Source organism: Osmerus eperlanus, chromosome 17, assembly GCF_963692335.1.
Source record: "Osmerus eperlanus chromosome 17, fOsmEpe2.1, whole genome shotgun sequence".
Classification (NCBI taxonomy): Eukaryota; Metazoa; Chordata; class Actinopteri; order Osmeriformes; family Osmeridae; genus Osmerus; species Osmerus eperlanus.
In genome coordinates this window covers 10,435,025-10,452,814 of record NC_085034.1, presented here as the reverse complement: position 1 = coordinate 10,452,814, position 17,790 = coordinate 10,435,025, and the positions used below count along the sequence as shown (strand labels likewise).

The 17,790-nt window shown below is 51.7% G+C and overlaps 1 protein-coding gene across 1 annotated transcript in view; it reads right to left on the bottom strand.

The window, feature by feature from the left end:
* Positions 1 to 3,839: 3,839 nt before the first annotated feature.
* Positions 3,840 to 17,790, bottom strand: part of bltp3b (bridge-like lipid transfer protein family member 3B) — a 33,394-nt gene continuing 19,443 nt past the window's right edge. Inside the window, exons 8-23 of the mRNA XM_062482611.1 lie at positions 17,326 to 17,506; positions 17,038 to 17,121; positions 16,245 to 16,400; positions 15,358 to 15,467; positions 15,118 to 15,259; positions 13,999 to 14,192; positions 13,032 to 13,766; positions 11,733 to 12,400; positions 10,087 to 10,235; positions 8,982 to 9,139; positions 8,590 to 8,740; positions 8,165 to 8,209; positions 5,972 to 6,240; positions 5,714 to 5,822; positions 5,349 to 5,509; positions 3,840 to 5,253 (exon numbers count right to left, since the gene is read on the bottom strand). Of these exons, the coding sequence (XP_062338595.1) occupies positions 5,125 to 5,253; positions 5,349 to 5,509; positions 5,714 to 5,822; positions 5,972 to 6,240; positions 8,165 to 8,209; positions 8,590 to 8,740; positions 8,982 to 9,139; positions 10,087 to 10,235; positions 11,733 to 12,400; positions 13,032 to 13,766; positions 13,999 to 14,192; positions 15,118 to 15,259; positions 15,358 to 15,467; positions 16,245 to 16,400; positions 17,038 to 17,121; positions 17,326 to 17,506 (3,441 nt within the window). The 3' untranslated portion in view covers positions 3,840 to 5,124. The remainder of the gene's footprint in view (positions 5,254 to 5,348; positions 5,510 to 5,713; positions 5,823 to 5,971; positions 6,241 to 8,164; positions 8,210 to 8,589; positions 8,741 to 8,981; positions 9,140 to 10,086; positions 10,236 to 11,732; positions 12,401 to 13,031; positions 13,767 to 13,998; positions 14,193 to 15,117; positions 15,260 to 15,357; positions 15,468 to 16,244; positions 16,401 to 17,037; positions 17,122 to 17,325; positions 17,507 to 17,790) is intronic.

Below are 17,790 nucleotides of genomic sequence, written 5' to 3'. Positions count from 1 at the left end.
CCGAACTCCTCCCACGCCCGGGTTTTTGCCTCCGTGACCGCCAAAGCCGCATTCTGCTTGGCCTGCCGGTACACATCAGCTGCCTCTGGAGTCCTACCAGCCAACAAAGTCCGATAGGCCTCCTTCTTCAGCTTGACGGCATCCCTCACGTCCGGCGTCCACCACCGGGTCCGAGGGTTACCGCCGCGACATGCACCGACCGCCTTGCGTCCGCAGCTCCGGTCAGCCGCCTCAACAATGGAGGCCCGGAACATGGCCCATTCGGACACAATGTCCCCGGCGCCCCCCAAGACATGATCGAAGCTCTCCCGGAGGTGGGAGTTGAAGCTCCTTCTGACAGATTACGTTTGGGCCTGCCAGGCCTGACCGGCGTCTTCCCCCACCATCGTAGCCAACTCACCACCAGCTCATGTGGGCAATGACAGTGAGACCTGGAGGGGCGTGATTGGGAGGAACGGCCCCCCCGATCTGAACCCGAGCGGTGTTTTGTTGTTGGACTTCTGTGCTAGACATGGCTTGTCCATAACGAACACCATGTTCAAGCATAAGGGTGTCCATATGTGCACTTGGTACCAGGACACTCAGGTCTCAGTTCGATGATAGACTTTGTAGTCGTGTCGTCGGATCTGAGGCCGAATGTCTTGGACACTCGGGTGAGGAGAGGGTCGGAGCTGTCAACTGATCACCACCTGGTGGTGAGTTGGCTACGATGGTGGGGGAAGATGCCGGTCAGGCCTGGCAGGCCCAAACGTAATGTGAGGGTCTGCTGGGAACAGCTGGCAGAATCCCCTGTCAGAAGGAGCTTACTCCTGCCTTTGTTTTGTAAAACCATGGAACAATTATGACTAGGTTTATATGACAATTTAACTTTTTCCCATTTAGAACCTTTAGTGATCTCCAAATCTGGTCCTCAAGGCCCACTGTCCTGTATGATCTCTTCTTTCCCCCGGCTTCAACACTGATTCAAATGAATGGTTGTTATCAGGCTTCTACTGAGCTTCACAATGACCCGCTTGAATCAGTTGTGTCCACGCAGGTGTAACCGGTGTGAATCGGTGAAAATCACTCATGTATGTAATAGGCCACCCGCGTCAACGAATAGCTAGCTTTTCTTTGGCGTAGCTGGTAGTGGTTGCGCTTGGCAGTCAGAGGTGTCGTGTTCGAGCCTGGGCAGGGACGAACATCGGTCCAGGAAGCCTTCAGGACGGCGCAAGACCACGTCTGTTACACCCCCGTTACACAGGGAAACATCAAAAACAAGCAATACAGGGGTCCCTGAGGACCAAGGTTAAGAAACATTGTCCTACACGTTTCCCGGCTCCAACACACTGGACTCATTCAAATGATATGGTCATTATCAAGATCTGCAGTACAATAATGATCCTTCATTTGAATCAGGTGTGTTGAGCAGGGAAACATCTATTCTAGAACATACAGAACAAGTTTTAAACCCAGGAACTTGAACAATGAGATACGAGCATACCATTTTGATTAAAAAGAGGCGACAGGCTTGATAGGATGTCATTTAATTTTTTTCTTCAGTAATTCAGCAGCTTCTGACAGACATATTACATTAGAAGGTTTTGTTTTCTGCACAGGGCCTCGGGGGCGGAGCTCCCTGGATAGGCGGAGGAGCATTGTGAAATGAGAGTCTGTATTGCGATGGAGAGGGGTTTATTGTAGGTGAAGGGGGGAGAGTAAACTCATATACAGTGAGGAAAATAAGTATTTGAACACCCTGCTATTTTGCAAGTTCTTCCACTTAGAAATCATGGAGGGGTCTGAAATTGTCATCGTAGGTGCATGTCCACTGTGAGAGACATAATCAACAACAAAAAAATCCAGAAATCACAATGTATGATTTTTTTCACTATTTATTTGTATGATACAGCTGCAAATAAGTATTTGAACACCTGTCTATCAGCTAGACCCTCAAAGACCTGTTAGTCTGCCTTTAAAATGTCCACCTCCACTACATTTATTATCCTAAATTAGATGCACCTGTTTGAGGTCTTTATCTGCATAAAGCCACCTGTCCACCCCATACAATCAGTAAGAATCCAACTACTAACATGGCCAAGACCAAAGAGCTGTCCAAAGACACTAGAGACAAAATTGTACATCTCCACAAGGCTGGAAAGGGCTACGGGGAAATTGCCAAGCAGCTTGGTGAGAAAAGGTCCACTGTTGGAGAAATCATTAGAAAATGGAAGAAGCTAAACATGACTGTCAATCTCCCTCGGACTGGGGCTCCATGCAAGATCTCACCTCGTGGGGTTTCAATGATCCTAAGGAAGGTGAGAAATCAGCCCAGAACTACACGGGAGGAGCTGGTCAATGACCTGAAAAGAGCTGGGACCACAGTTTCCAAGGTTACTGTTGGTAATACACTGAGACGTCATGGTTTGAAATCATGCATGGCACGGAAGGTTCCCCTGCTTAAACCAGCACATGTCCAGGCACGTCTTAAGTTTGCCAATGACCATTTGGATGATCCAGAGGAGTCATGGGAGAAAGTCATGTGGTCAGATGAGACCAAAATAGAACTTTGGGGTCAGAATTCCACTAAACGTGTTTGGAGGAAGAAGAATGATGAGTACTATCTTAAGAACACCATCCCTACTGTGAAGCATGGGGGTGGTAGCATCATGCTTTGGGGATGTTTTTCTGCACATGGGACAGGGCAACTGCACTGTATTAAGGAGAGGATGACCGGGGCCATGTATTGCGAGATTTTGGGGAACAACCTCCTTCCCTCAGTTAGAGCATTAAAGATGGGTCGAGGCTGGGTCTTCCAACATGACAATGACCCGAAGCACACAGCCAGGATAACCAAGGAGTGGCTCCGTAAGAAGCATATCAAGGTTCTGGCGTGGCCTAGCCAGTCTCCAGACCTAAACCCAATAGAGAATCTTTGGAGGGAGCTCAAACTCTGTGTTTCTCAGCGACAGGCCGGAAACCTGACTGATCTAGAGAAGATCTGTGTGGAGGAGTGGGCCAAAATCCCCCCTGCAGTGTGTGCAAACCTGGTAAAAAAACTACAGGAAACGTTTGACCTCTGTAATTGCAAACAAAGGCTACTGTACCAAATATTAACATTGACTTTCTCAGGTGTTCAAATACTTATTTGCAGCTGTATCATACAAATAAATAGTTAAAAAAATCATACATTGTGATTTCTGGATTTTTTTTTTTGATTATGTCTCTCACAGTGGACATGCACCTACAATGACAATTTCAGACCCCTCCATGATTTCTAAGTGGGAGAACTTGCAAAATAGCAGGGTGTTCAAATACTTATTTTCCTCACTGTAAATGTTTAAGTACAATCAAGTTTTTTAATTTTTTTATCCTCCACCCTTTTCCATTTCCAGTCTTGCTGCTGTAGTTGTGCAGATAACTACTTGTGTTCTATGGATGTATGTACAAAACAGCAATGGGACTGGGCAGCTGTGAGAGACATTCAGCTGGACTAGACTGGACTATGAACTGGGGATAGGACTAGTCTAAATCCAAGAGTAGTTCCTGGTTATGGAAAAAAAAAACAACAACAATGAATGACACCAATCCTAATGGAAGGGCTAGTAGTCAATAATGTATGCGATGAGCCAAATCATGTTATTTCCAGACAGTAAAGCATGTGTCCTTCTACTGTTCTCAGTTCTACATGGAGACAGTCCCCAATGATTCCTCCTACACACAGAGGCACACAGCACAGAGTAGCAGCAGGTATAGGTAAGATGACACAAGGAAGGTTATGCAAATTTAGTACGCGCGCGCACACACACACATGTAGGACTGTATATAGCCAGGCAGCTTGCACGTGCCTGTTTTTATCCTGCATTGATCAGAGATGAGGGGACATAGCAGACAGCATAGAAGCTATTCTTTTTTTTCTTTCTTTTTTTTCATATTGGCTTGTACGCCAAGTTAGTGTTCTCTCCCCTCATTGGTTGTTTAAGAGTTGACCGGCATGTGTTCTATGACCGGTTTGAGAGGTACTTTCATGTGTGGGAGATGTGAGTCATATATACAGCGGGTTAGATTCAAAAGTGCACATGTAGGTAGCTATTTACATGTAGAAAAATAGGGGGAAAGCCAGTGCAATGAGACATTTTTGTGTTCATCAGGAATGATTGAGGGATATGAAAAGATAAACGTATTCTATTTCATGAAACGCTTGTTCAGGTTGCACAAGAAAATAAAAGAACTAAACACTTGGATCAAACACACGCACACACATGAAAATACTGCGTAACCTTGGAGAATCCTGTTGTAAAAAATCATCGGGTATAGTATGTATTTCACATTCGTTTGTATGTACACGACCATACACACTCAAAAGGACAATTGATGAAAAGCTAGACACTACCTCCCCACTCAAACGTGCCAAACAACGAGTTTCAGTTCATGTGCAGTGCAAAATTTGTCTCTCTTTGTAAGACATTCCTCTGAAGATATGACATTCAGCGTTTCTCCACACCTCTAGTATACAGTTGAATCAAGTTGATCAGATACACCACCCACCATCCCCACACGGTTTTTGCATGTTACTATAGAGTCAAAGAATGTGAATGGTACAGCAAGCCCCTAAACCGGTGTGTGTGTGTGTGAGGGGGGGGCTGCCTTCTAGCAAAGCACTGTTATTTTGGGGATTTCAAACCCTGCTGATCCTCCACGTCCCTCTCCATCCCTCCTTTCAGACGCAAAACCCGCGTCTGCTTCTCTCTCGGAATCTCGTAATAGGCAGCCGCAGCTTGGGGCGTCGCAACAGCTAAACACTTAAAAACTCAAATAACGACGACCATCGGTCCAAAAAGGGAGGACCGCGTCACAGCAATCTTCAAGTATTTATTTGATATTTATATCTATTTTTTTATTCTCGTCACGAGCAAGGTAGTGCTATGCTCTACAATGTGGGAAGGAGGGGGTGTAGCAGAAAAGCACCTTGATAAGACTGGGACCAACCCACCCCCCCTCACCCCCCTTGTGTCTTCATCCTGTCAACACTGGCCTTCCTCAAGGCACCTGTAGCGAGCAGGCCTCCCTCCGTACCCGCTACACCCTTGTGGTAGCTCACCCCTACTGGTGGGCCGGGGGCCTCCAGCTAGCCTAGCCTCTAACCTAGCTGGTGTTCACTTTCAGGCTCTTCATTCGGTGCAACAGCGAGTCTTTCTCCATTTGGGCTTCTGCCAATGCCATCTTGGCTCGAGAGAGCTCCACTTTCAAGCACTCGTTCTCCTCCACCAGCAGCTGCGAGGAACACACAAGAGGTTTAGGAGAGAGAAATCCCCTTAAAGTGCATGTGTGTGTGTGTGTGTGTGGGTGCGCCAACTGGGGACATGTACCTGTTCTCTGCTTGAAGGACGGGGGCTGGTGGATGGGCCAGGGGAGGTCTGCGTAGCCTTTGGAACGTTGCTGACCGCACGCAGGGCCTCGGGTAACTGGCTCAGAGGACTCTCAATCAACAAGTCCTTGTTCTTAGGCCCGCCCTCGGAAGCATTGTCCACTATGTATTAGAGAGAGAGAAAGTGGTTAAATCCAGTGCATGTTGTTTGTGTGTTGGGTGGTCACCACACATACATGTCTGTCAAGTTGAGTGACTGTTACATGTGGGTCTGTATGTTTACATACATATATTAAGTGTGTGTTGTGTGTGTGTGTGTGTGTGTGTGTGTGGGGGTGGCCTACAATAAGAGTGTGTGTTCAATACCTCCTATAGAGAAGGCTCCGTCGTCTCGTCTGTGTATGACCAGACTGTCCACATGGAGGGTGATAGGGCTGGGCCCCGGGTCGGAGGCGTTGTCACGGGGACCATCATCCTATCGGAAAGATCACAAGGTGAGTGTGTGCGTGTGATTGGCTGGCTCATATCTAGGACGGCTACTTGGCGGTATTTCTCCCCCCCCCCCGAGGAGGAACGCGAACCGATTCAGGGCGTTGATTCTGAGCGCTTACGACACACACACACCTTGATGTCGACGTGCGTGTCCCGGACGCTGATCTCCATGGGCAGCACCTGCGGGGCGGAGTCGTCCTCCAGGAAGTGGGCCAGGTTCCGCAGCGTGGACATGAGGAAGCCGGCCCTGTAGCCGTGGAGACGCAGCTGCAGGAAGCCGTTGCGCTCGGCCAGCGGGGAGTGGGCGGCGGCCCGCGGGCCCGTCTCCAGCCGGGCCCGCACCTCGGGGTGGGGGGGGGAGTTGCCCGCTGCCGCCCCTGGCTCCGTCTCCAGACCCCCGCCTGGGAGAGAGGGGGGTGAGGAGAAGACAGGACGGGGGGGGGGGGGGGGGGGGAGCATGGCCGGTGGATAGAGAGAAGGGAAAGGTGGGGATTGGGATTAACAAGGTTTCAAAGAGAAAACTGAAAATACTTTCCTTATTTCATGACGTAAAAGGCATCATATCCCGGAAGACCGAGAGGCTAACACAGAATTATGACTACCACCAACGGAAGATGAATTACAGCAATTATGAGTTTTACCAACAATTTATCAGCAAATCCATACCGCACACATTTGGGAGGGATTTGGGAGGGGCTCAGCCTGGAATTAATCCCATAAAGCGATTTCAAGGCCGGCAAGCCACCACTGCGCTTTACAAGCGCTTGTGCACAGACACACACACCCACATACTATCAGATACAATGAAGCTCCACCCCGTGTAGGAGTTGGGGAGAAGAGTAATAGGGAGGAATGGAAAAAAGATAGAAGGAAGAGAGAGAGAGAGAGAGAGAGAGAGAGAGAGAGAGAGAGAGAGAGAGAGAGAGAGAGAGAGACCGGGTATGGAAGAGGGAAAGAAAGAGGGAGTAAGGAATGTGGAAGAGAGAGAGAGTAGAGGATTACTCCTGTGTGTGTGCGTGTGTTTGTATCTGTGTGTGTGTGTGTGTGTGTGTGTGTGTGTGTGTGTGTGTGTGTGTGTGTGTGTGTGTGTGAAAGAGAGAGAAAGGCTGGGGTAAGCTGGTGTTCTCTCTCATTGACCAAACCAGCCAACTGAGACGGCCAAACCTGCTGCAGTGGATGGATGGAGAGAAGAGAGGTAGAGAGAGAAGTAAAGAGAGAAGAGATAGAGAGAGAGGTAGAGAGAGAGAAGAGAGGTAGAGAGAAGTAAAGAGAGAAGAGGTAGAGAGAGAGGTAGAGAGAAGAGAGGTAGAGAGAAGTAAAGAGAGAAGAGATAGAGAGAGAGGTAGAGAGAGAGAAGAGAGGTAGAGAGAAGTAAAGAGAGAAGAGATAGAGAGAGAGAGGTAGAGAAGAGAGGTAGAGAGACATGAGAGAGGTAGAAAGAAAGGAAAGGTAAAGAGAGAGGAGAGCAACAGAGAGAGAGGGAGAGGTAGAGAGAAGAGGCAGAGAAGAGAGAGCGGTAAAGGCAGAGAGTGGTGGAGAGGGGAGAGAGAAAGGAGATGAGAGAGAAGGAGGGAGAGAGGGCGGTGACAGTGAAAATAGGAAGAGGGGGGAAATGGGGAGGTTGGGGGGGGACATAGGAGATAAATACAGTGAGGTACAGAGAGGGGGAGGGTTCTATTTCTACCTGAAGGGTGTGTGTAGCCCACACAAATATCGATTTCATATATAAATGTAGGTGTGTATTCACACGCACACACATGCTAAGTTCAAATTGAGTTGCTATTGGAAGAAAACACAATGCCGGCTTTTCGCCGTGCTGCATGTCTTGAAGTACACATTTTTGAACCACGGTCCTGATTCATGCCCAGGAAATACTAGAAAGTGCCATGTTTGGAAGGCACACACAGCGACACACACAAAAAAAGAGGGCCATGCACACAGACACACGTTTAAGGGGTTGTTCGAAACACGCGTCAGGTAAGCTGCCTGCTCTGTGCATGCTGTGGAACACCTTGAAAACAAGGCCTGTTAAGATGACATACGAGTCGCAAGCTGTGACTCACGGCGTTAGGAGAACACAGTGAACGTGTCAATACCACGGTTGTACACGCACACACACACACGCACACACACACGTACGTACATACACGCGTGCACTATTATGCACACCCCAATTTTTGCATGCGAGCAGTGATTCCACCAGTGTTCCACCTGTCAGAGGTCTTGGGGGGAGGTGGGTGATATACACTCTGTCATGTCACTAATGGAATATTGAACGGGAACACTGATGTCCACCACTACAGACACACACACACACACAGTTACCTGGGCTGTTCAAAACCGTGTGTGTTGGTAGTGAACACACCATACCTGTAGGGGATTGGGGAGGGGTCAACTGAGGTAAGGATTTAAAGGAAGAAGGGGAAAGTGTGTGTGTCTGTGTGCTTGTGTCTACACACATAATATGGAGAAAAAGCTTTCTGTATATTTGTTTGCCTTATGCATGAAGGATATGTGTGTGTGTATGTGTGTGTGTGAGTATAGTGTACATGTGTGTGGATGTGTGAGTGTGTGTCTATGCGTGTGTGTGGATGTTTAAATATGTGTGTGTGTGTTAAGCATGTGTGTGTGTGTGTGTGTGTGTGTGTGTGTGTGTGTGTGTATGTATGTATGTATGTATGTATGTATGTATGTATGTATGTATGTGTGTGTGTGTGTGTGTGTGTGTGTGCGCGTGCGTGTGGCCTTACCAAGGCTGCGGTTGCTGAGGTACTGTCTGAGGCTGATGTTGCCCAGCTGGGTGGGACGGACCCGGCCGGCCTCCAGAGTCACGGCCGTGCTCTCCCCCACCACCTCCACCCCCACACACACACCCTGGACCCGCAGCACCAGCACCGACACCTGCACACACACACACATCCACAGTCACCACCATCATCATCGTCATCGTCATCATCGGCTTTATATACACCATCATCATCACCATCTTCATCATTCACATGCACCATCATCATCACCAATTCATCGTCATCACTACCACCATCGTCATCAGATTTATACACGGAGAAGTTTCCCAAAAATGGAACTTGAAAACTGGACCACGTGTATGACCAGATCATGTCCGTGCGTATGTGTGTGTTACCATGTCCTTAGTGGTCTCGTCTATGCTCTGGGAGGTGGCGCTGACGGTGTCTGGGGACACGCCCCCGTCCTGCTCTGGACCAATGGCCTCGTTGGCACTCTCTGCTGTGGCACTCTGCTGGGGCACCGCATCCTTGTAGCCAGAGATGGAGACGTCATCTGTACACACGTGCAGACACACATACATGCACACCAAACAAACACACGCATACACACAGACACAGAAACACACATGTATGCACACCACACACACACGTACACCACACACACAACTTCAATAGGAGTGGTAATAACTGGTATTTAAGCTGACACAAAGGTATTTTCCAACAAATGATTTTTCCTTTTCTGGTATTAATTTGACATTGGTACACTGCTGCCCCCTGCTGTCAAAACCTGATGTTACAGTCCTGCTACATGCTGCATTCATACTGTACCCTGTCCTCATTACTGCATGTTTGTGGACCGACCAGAAGGTTTCAACGCACTCTGCAAGTCCAAACACGCTGGACTAAACACACCCCATGGCTGTATATTTCAAAAATGGCTGTGGACTTTTTTTTGTGTTACAGACTCAAAAGTTATGCCTGATGTTCGTAAACCAGCCAGCAAGGATGTTTCGAAACAAGTTTTTTCAAGCCACACAAATCAGAGTCCTCCAACTCAGTGTCCCGCCTGTGATCCTGCCTGCCTCCCTGTGAGCCTGCCTGCCTGCCTCCGTGTGTGTGTGTGTGTGTGTGTGTGTGTGTGTGTGTGTGTGTGTGTGTGTGTGTGTGTGTGTGTGTGTGTGTGTGTGTGTGTGTGTGTGTGTGTGTGTGTGTGTGTGTGTGTGTGTGTGTGTGTGCGTGCGTGCGTGCGTGCGTGCGTGCGCTCAGATGGCTCACTCAGATGGCTGAGTGGTGAGGGAGTCGGGCTAGTAATCTGAAGGTTGCCAGTTCGATTCCCAGCCGTGCCAAATGACGTTGTGTCCTTGGGAAAGGCACTTCACCCTACTTGCCTCGGGGGAATGTCCCTGTACTTACTGTAAGTCGCTCTGGATAAGAGCATCTGCTAAATGACTAAATGTAAATGTGTGCGCGTGTGTGTGTGTGTGTGTGTGTGTGCTCCACCTCGTTCCAGCAGGCTGTAGGTGTCACAGTCCTCCATCATGTAGCTGTCTATGGAGATGTTGTCCAGGGACTGCAGAGATGGGCTCTTCTTCATGTTCTTGTAGGAGACAGAGAAGCTGGACTGGGACCGGTCTCTCATCAGACGACCACTGCAACACACACACACACACACACATGCGCTTAGAGGGATGTGTGTGGGGGCGGTTGTGTGTGAGTGGTCGTGCACGTGAGAGGTGTGGTTGGTTGTGTGTGTGTGCGTGCGTGCAGTGTACGTGAGGGTATTTATGTGTGTGGTTGTGTGTGTGTTTGTGTGGGCACTTGAGTGTGTGTGTGTGTGTGTGTGTGTTTGTGTGAGGCCCTTCTAAACCATCTGATGGACAGACGAGATGAGCTCTCTCCTTCCTGTTTGAAACAGACACACAAGCACACAGAGCCCCCCCACACACCTATAGGAACTGAACTCCAGTTGCTTTTCGGACCCGTCTCTCCAAAACCAACTGAACGAACCCTAAGTTAACCTAAACCACAAAACTGCTGAGCTAGCTGACCGCGCTATCACACTATCAACTACAGGAACACACGTACACGCTCAAACCAAACAACTGTGGGAAAACACACACACACAGGTCATGCACACATGCACATCCATGAACACGTGCATGCTTCCGCACATGCACAGCACACTAGCACGTACAGACATGTACACACCACTGGAACATTCTCAAACCCCAACACGCACACACACACACACAAAGTGGACACAGATTAGCAAACACACCCACCTCAAAAAAGAAGCCATTTGGAATCACTCCGTTTGTAACGACAGAGGAACGTCATTTAAAACCCCTTTATTTTTTGGGGGGTATTTGTATCTCCTTAACATGTCTGAAGCTTACAAAAGTCAGGTGGGATTCAGGTGGCTGAGCGGTGAGGGAATCGGGCTAGTAATCCGAAGGTTGCCAGTTCGATTCCCGGCCGTGTCAAATGACGTTGTGTCCCTGGGCAAGGCACTTCACCCTACTTGCCTCGGGGGAATGTCCCTGTACTTACTGTAAGTCGCTCTGGATAAAAGCGTCTGCTAAATGACTAAATGTAAATGTAAAAGACCTGATGGCCAGGTTCTCTCTGGTTACAAACAGAGCTGGGTAGCCTCTTTTTCCTCCAAAGACTGTAGCAGGCCTACACATCTAGACATGTACACAGCCAGGGGCTGTTGGGAGGACCAGTCTTACATGTTGGATATGGAATAGAGAGAGGAAGACCTGCTGGGGTTTGAGAAGCTGAGCTTGTCAGAGAACGCTGACAAGCTGCCTTTCCTTGGTGGAGAAAGAACACACACACACTCAGTATGGGTCAAAGCGCTCCAAAAGGCAGTGGGTATGAAAGGGAGAGGAGAGTCGACACACACACATATGTTGGTCACACACACACACGCGCACACACACACACACACACACACACAGATATAAAAGGGTCACACCAAAAGACCTTGCATATCATGTAACACCATAGCATAGAGAAGCTCAAAACGTATGCAAGTATAGACATTGATATGCAGACAAACACACGCGTATATACAGTGTCATCTAGTGTGGGTATGTGTGTTGCTTCTTCTCGACAGTGGTCAGTAATGCCAGTGTGAGTACCTTGACATGGACTGAGGCATCTTGGCTCCAGAATTCTTCTCCCTGCCGTCGCTCCAGTCAGAGAGGGGGTCTCCCACACCAGTCCTCCCCCCCGAGGGCTCACCCGGCTGGGCCACCCCCTGCTCTTCTCCCCCTGTCCGGGCCTCCACGGAGCCCTCACCAGTCTCCTCCGAACTGGACCTCCCCGTGACTCCAGCCCTCTCATCCAGAGAGGCTTTGCGGCCAGCGGGGTCGAACGGACGAGCGGAGGATGCGGATGAGGTGGGGATGAGCGGGGCGGGGCTCCCCTCGGCCTCACCTCCTCCGCAGAGGAGCTGGTCCACCGTGCAGCCCCCGGCCCCGGCCTCCGTCTTGTCCCCGGCCTCCACCGCCTCCACCCCGGCCTCCAGGGTCCCCCTGCTCTCCGAGGGGGACACCTCCGAGCCCAGGGGGGACCCCGGGGGCCCGGGCTGGGGAGCCGGGTTGAGGAGAAGGGCCACCTCGGCGCTCTTCAGCAGGACGGCCAGGCACACGGAGAAGGGCTGGGGGCCGGCGGGGGAGGGGGCGGCGGGCTGGGTGGGGTGGGGGCGGCGAGAGCCTATCTCCTCCAGGTCCTGCTGCAGGGTGTGCTGGAGAGCCTTGATGCTGCGCTGCAGACGCATCAGGAACACGTACTGACGGTGGCTCACCTGGACACACACACACACACAGATACATGCACGCACACAGACACACGCAAGCAAATATATATGTATAACATGTATGTACAAAATACAAGTATTTCATTACATTTTCTACATTTTCCTCACATCACTCGCAATAATGATGGCTTGATAATAATAACCTTTTATCCCCAGATACTGTTGAAACACACACAAACACATCTATTAAACTACATTAACATAAATGCGAGTGCCACCAGTCTCACGCATTCGCCGCGAGACTCACGCAGTTCAACCAGTTCACACACAACACCTTGTATTTCTCACGCTGAGAAGTAAGGGATAACTTGTCCCGCTACATTAGCAATTAGTGAGCGTTTGGTCATGAAATTAAAACAGGTCGCACCCTAACGATTATTTGCTCTCGCACAAATGCTCCCTAATATATTTTGAGGTCGCATATACACAATTTCAGGAGCATATGCGACCGAAATGGTCACAATGTCAAGCCCTGACACAAAGACAAGGTATGATAAAAAATCTTTTTTAAAGCGCTAGTTGTCAGTCAGCTCCTCAAGCCAAAAGGGAGCACGTCACACTGCAAACATTCCCAGATCAATCCACATGCGCGCGCGTGTGTGTGTGTCCCGCAGCTCACCTGCGCGCTCAAATGCTTCTGCACGTGCACGAGCACGTGCACGTCGGCATCCGCGCCGGCCGAGGCCGGCGAGAGGCTGTCCAGGGAGAGGGGCTTGTGGAGACCGTTGCTGGGGGCCGCGGGCGAGGCGGCGGGCCCCGGCGCCGCCGCCCGTCCCTCCGTCCTGTAGAACTCCCTCAGCCTCCTCTTCCTCTCCTGGCGCCCCTGCTCCCCCGACTCGCTCCGGGGCAGCCCCGCCGCGGCCGCCCGCAGCCTCTCGCGGTGCTGGGCGTGTCGAGCCGGCTGGCACGCCCACAGGGTGAGCGGGAAGGCGTCGACGAAGGGCTGGGGCCGGCCCTTGGCGCCGCCCCGCGAGCCCTCGTAGTCCACCCAGAACTGGGAGAAGTGCAGGGCCCACAGGTCGGCGGCGGCGGGGGCCTTGAGGGCGTCGGTGGCCAGGCCGGGGGTCACCAGGCCCCGGAACACGTCGTGGAGGAGGGTGTCCTGCTCGTGGGCGTGGCGCTGGAACACGGGGTGGAGGAGGGGAGGGGGGGAGGAGGAGGAGGAGGAGCGAGGGAAGGAAGCGGAGGAGAAGAAGGGCTCCTCTCGGAAGGCCTGCAGGAGGGCCTCCAGCTGGGAGCGAGAGCAGCTGGCCGCGTGACGGGTGTTGCTGGCCACCATCTCCGAGGTCTGGACTGACACGGAGCGGGGGAGGTCGGCGGGGGCGGAGGGGTCGCGCTCGGCGGGGACCACCAGCTGGGGCGGGGGGAGAGAGGTTGGCGGCAGGAAGGGAATGGTAAATGGACTGTACTTCTACCTTAACGGAAGTCAAAAGGCGCTTTGCGTTTTTTGGGGGCATCTCAGGTCACCAATACACACCCACACATCAAAGTGTTGTGCGTGTGTGATCCCAACTACTATCCTGCTCGTCGTGTGTGTGTGTGTGTGTGTGTGTGTGTGTGTGTGTGTGTGTGTGTGTGCGTCCTACCTTGAGCATGAGTCCGTCCACACGTATATCTACGTGCTCCTCACTCTTCTGCGAGTCGTCCAGCTTGTACAGCTGCATGAACTGCTCCAGGCTCTGCTTCAGGTCCAGCCCAAACAGGTTGAGCCACACCAGGCTGCGAGGGTCCAGCACCAGCTGCAGGGCGTTCAGCTGCACGTACAGGTTGGGGCAGGGGACTGGGGAGGAGGGGGGGGGGGGGGATACAGTCATATAACATCCTGGGTGGGGGGGGGGGGGTGGAATTAAGATTAAGAGTAGGGTAGGATAGGGTAGGGAGCAATGTTCCCTCTAAGATGCGCGCATGCGCGGCCACACAGACCAATTCAATAGATATTTCGGACCGTGCACAAAATAACTATGTATTTTTTCATTTTCATTATTTTAGAAAAACTAGTAATGTTCAGTTGATCGGCCAAATGCGGCCAAGCCCACTTCATGCTGTACGTTTCAATGTCACTCTAGGCTACTCAGCCAATCACAATACAATTACAATAATAATGTTACATTTGAACATTCGATCTAACGTCCATTTCGCGCTCAGAGTTTTACATTTAAACACGAATGGCTCGATGACATCGTTCAAACGGACACAAGCGATGGTCCAGGTAGGCTGGTGAAGCTCTCTGATATATTTAGCTATGCGGGGTTCTCTGCAAACTTTGTTCAGAGGTGGAAGAACAAAAAGCGAGTTTACCGTTCTATATAGCCTGCTGATTGGTTGCGGCAGAGGACGGGTCACAAATGGCTCACAGGACTGTGGTTTGCGCTCAGACAGATTTCCATTTGCTCAGTGCGGGAAAAGATTCGAGGGAACATTGGTATGGAGTGTAACGGTAGTGTAGGGCTGTAAGGGTAGGGTATGGCTGTAAGGGTAGGGTAGGGCTGTAAGGGTAGGATAGGGCTGTAAGGGTAGGGTAGGGCTGTAAGGGTAGGGTAGGGCTGTAAGGGTAGGGTAGGGCTGTAAGGGTAGGATAGGGCTGTAAGGGTAGGGTAGGGCTGTAAGGGTAGGGTAGGGCTGTAAGGGTAGGGTATGGCTGTAAGGGTAGGGCTGTAAAGGTAGGGTATGAACTGAGGAAGGCATGGTGGCGTAGTTTATCTTACTGGGGTAGTCTTTGCCATCGGGAAAGTAGTACTCTGTGAACTCCACGTGGATGGCGGGCATCTCTGCAGGCAGGTACAGAGACTTCTTATTACAGGAGACCATGGTTCTGGGACTGGAGCGCCTTTGGTCTGCTGTGGAAACCTATATACACACACACATACAAAGTACTGATTTAGCACTATTTAAACCGTATGTTTGAATTTCTACCGCGTTTATTAGTGTGTGTGTGTGTGTGTGACCTGGTAGATGCTGAAGTCAGCTATCCTGAGGACTATGGAGCTGGACATGAGCTGGGTCCTGGGGGGCTGAGGAGGAGTGAAGGCAGAGCTGGAGCTGGTGCTGATCTTACCTGGGGGGAGGAGGGGAGGCAGGGGGAGAGAGAGTGGGAGATGGGGGAGAGAAGGAGGGGGAGGAGGACAGGGAGGTGGCAGTAGGAGAAAAAGGAAACGAGGACAAGGGAGAAAGATGAGAGGAAGCAGAAACGCATGTCCACCACATCTCACCAAAACAAAACTCACCCCCCCCCCCCCAAAAAAAAAGTGTGTACACCACCGCACCGCGCGTGCGCACACACACACACACACACCACCGAGGGGTGGGTACCTGGCTCCAGGCACCAGCAGCACTGTCCCCTCCCCCGTGTCTGCCTCTGTGTGTGCGTGCCCCACCCCGGCCGAGCGGTGTCCAGCCCCCTAAACTCTACTTCTCCTCCTCCTCCTTCCACTCCTCCCTCCTCCTCCTCCTCCTCCTCTTCCTCTCCTGGAGGACCATACACACCGTCCATAGCGGACGTCGCTGGGGGGAGGAGGGACAACACAACCCAGGGTTACTACGTCACCGGTGGCTGTTCATTCTGGTGGCCGATGTGAGGCTGTCTGACCCAGCTACTGCCCTGTGGTGTGGGGCAATATGGTGAAGCCATATGCCCATTTGTGCGTGTGCATTACCGGGGGTGGTGTGCTGGGGGGGGAGGTGTGTGTGGCGTGTGTGTGTGTTTCTGTTACCGTGCTGGGGGAAGGTGTGTGTGTATGTGTGCGGTGTGTGTGTGTGTGTGACCATGCTGGGGGAGGTGTGGTGTGTGTGTGTGTGAATGTGTGTGTGTGGTTTGTGTGTGCGCGTGTGTTACCGTGCTGGGGGGAAGTGTGTGTGGGCCCCTGCTGGTCTCTCATGGCCGTCTTCAGCATCTCCACATTAGACCTGAACTCCTCGAGGAGACTGCGGGCCCAGCCTTCCCTGGCCTTGGTGGCCTCGCTGTAGTGCATCCAGTGGACACAGCTGTCACCTGGGGACAGGAGGGGGCAGGAGGGGGCAAGAGGGGGCAAGAGGGGGCAACAGGGGGCAACAGGGGACAGGAGGGGGCAACAGGGGACAGGAGGGGGCAACAGGGGACAGGAGGGGGCAACAGGGGACAGGAGGGGGCAACAGGGGACAGGAGGGAGCAACAGGGGACAGGAGGGGGCAACAGGGGACAGGAGGGGACAGGAGGGGACAGGAGGGGACAGGAGGGGGCAACAGGGGACAGGAGGGAGCAACAGGGGACAGGAGGGGACAGGAGGGGACAGGAGGGGGCAACAGGGGACAGGAGGGGACAGGAGGGGACAGGAGGGGGCAACAGGGGACAGGAGGGAGCAACAGGGGACAGGAGGGGGCAACAGGGGGCAGGAGGGGGCAACAGGGGGCAGAAGGGGGCAACAGGGGACAGGTCTTGGTCTCAGCTGTCAACATCTTACACTTCTCAGAGAACAACTCAAGATACATAAACTTGTAGTCAGTTGCGCAGCGCTAGCACAAACGTTGCTGCAGCTTTGTGAAGAGGTTGTGGATGTCGCGCGAAGGTTGTTTGCGTAGTGTGGAGGTTGTGTGAGGGTTGTGTGGAAGTTGTGTAGAGTTTGTGTGAAGGTTGTGTGGAGGTTGTTTACCTGCTCTGTGGGAGGGGTAGTAGTCCAGTGTGATGAGACTGAAGGACAGCTGCATGGCTCCTCCTGTTATCCTCTTGTTGACCACTATGCAGAGAAAGAAGTATGAACACACACAAACAGGGCATTCAAAAAAGACTATCTAGAAATGTGCCCTTGTGTCTTTAATAGCACGTATGGCGATGTTATTCAGTCTTCAGAGCGCGTGTGCGTGTGCAGTGGTGCATTCGACAGCCCTGCTGGCATGAACGAAGCCCTAACCCGGGCCGCCAGCGTGTAGGGGTTGTGCACCTTTTTCCTTGGCATGGATGTCGTCGCAGATGTGCAGGTCCAGGTGTGTGATCTGGAGGTGGTGCGAGGTCTCGCACACGTCGTTGTCGCTGAACAGCCGGGCCATGCTGGCGCCCTGGTCGGCCGCCGCTGCCGCCTGCTGCGTACGCACCTGCTGGGCCGACGGGGGCGCCGAAGAGTCCTGGAGGACACACACACACACACGTGAACACACACGTAACACCATGTAAATACAGGCCACGAGTAATTCCCCCACATAAACATGACTTGGACTCCAGACTTTGATGTTCAAAGTTCCTAATTGACCATCGAACATAACTGCAGACCAATATGGAACTCCATATCTGTATCGCCTACGTATTTTATATGAATCAACCCACGTTCGACCTAAGATAACAATTGACAAGACGCGTGCGTGTGCTACGCACACAGTGAACAGTTACACAGTTAGCTGCTGTGCCACAT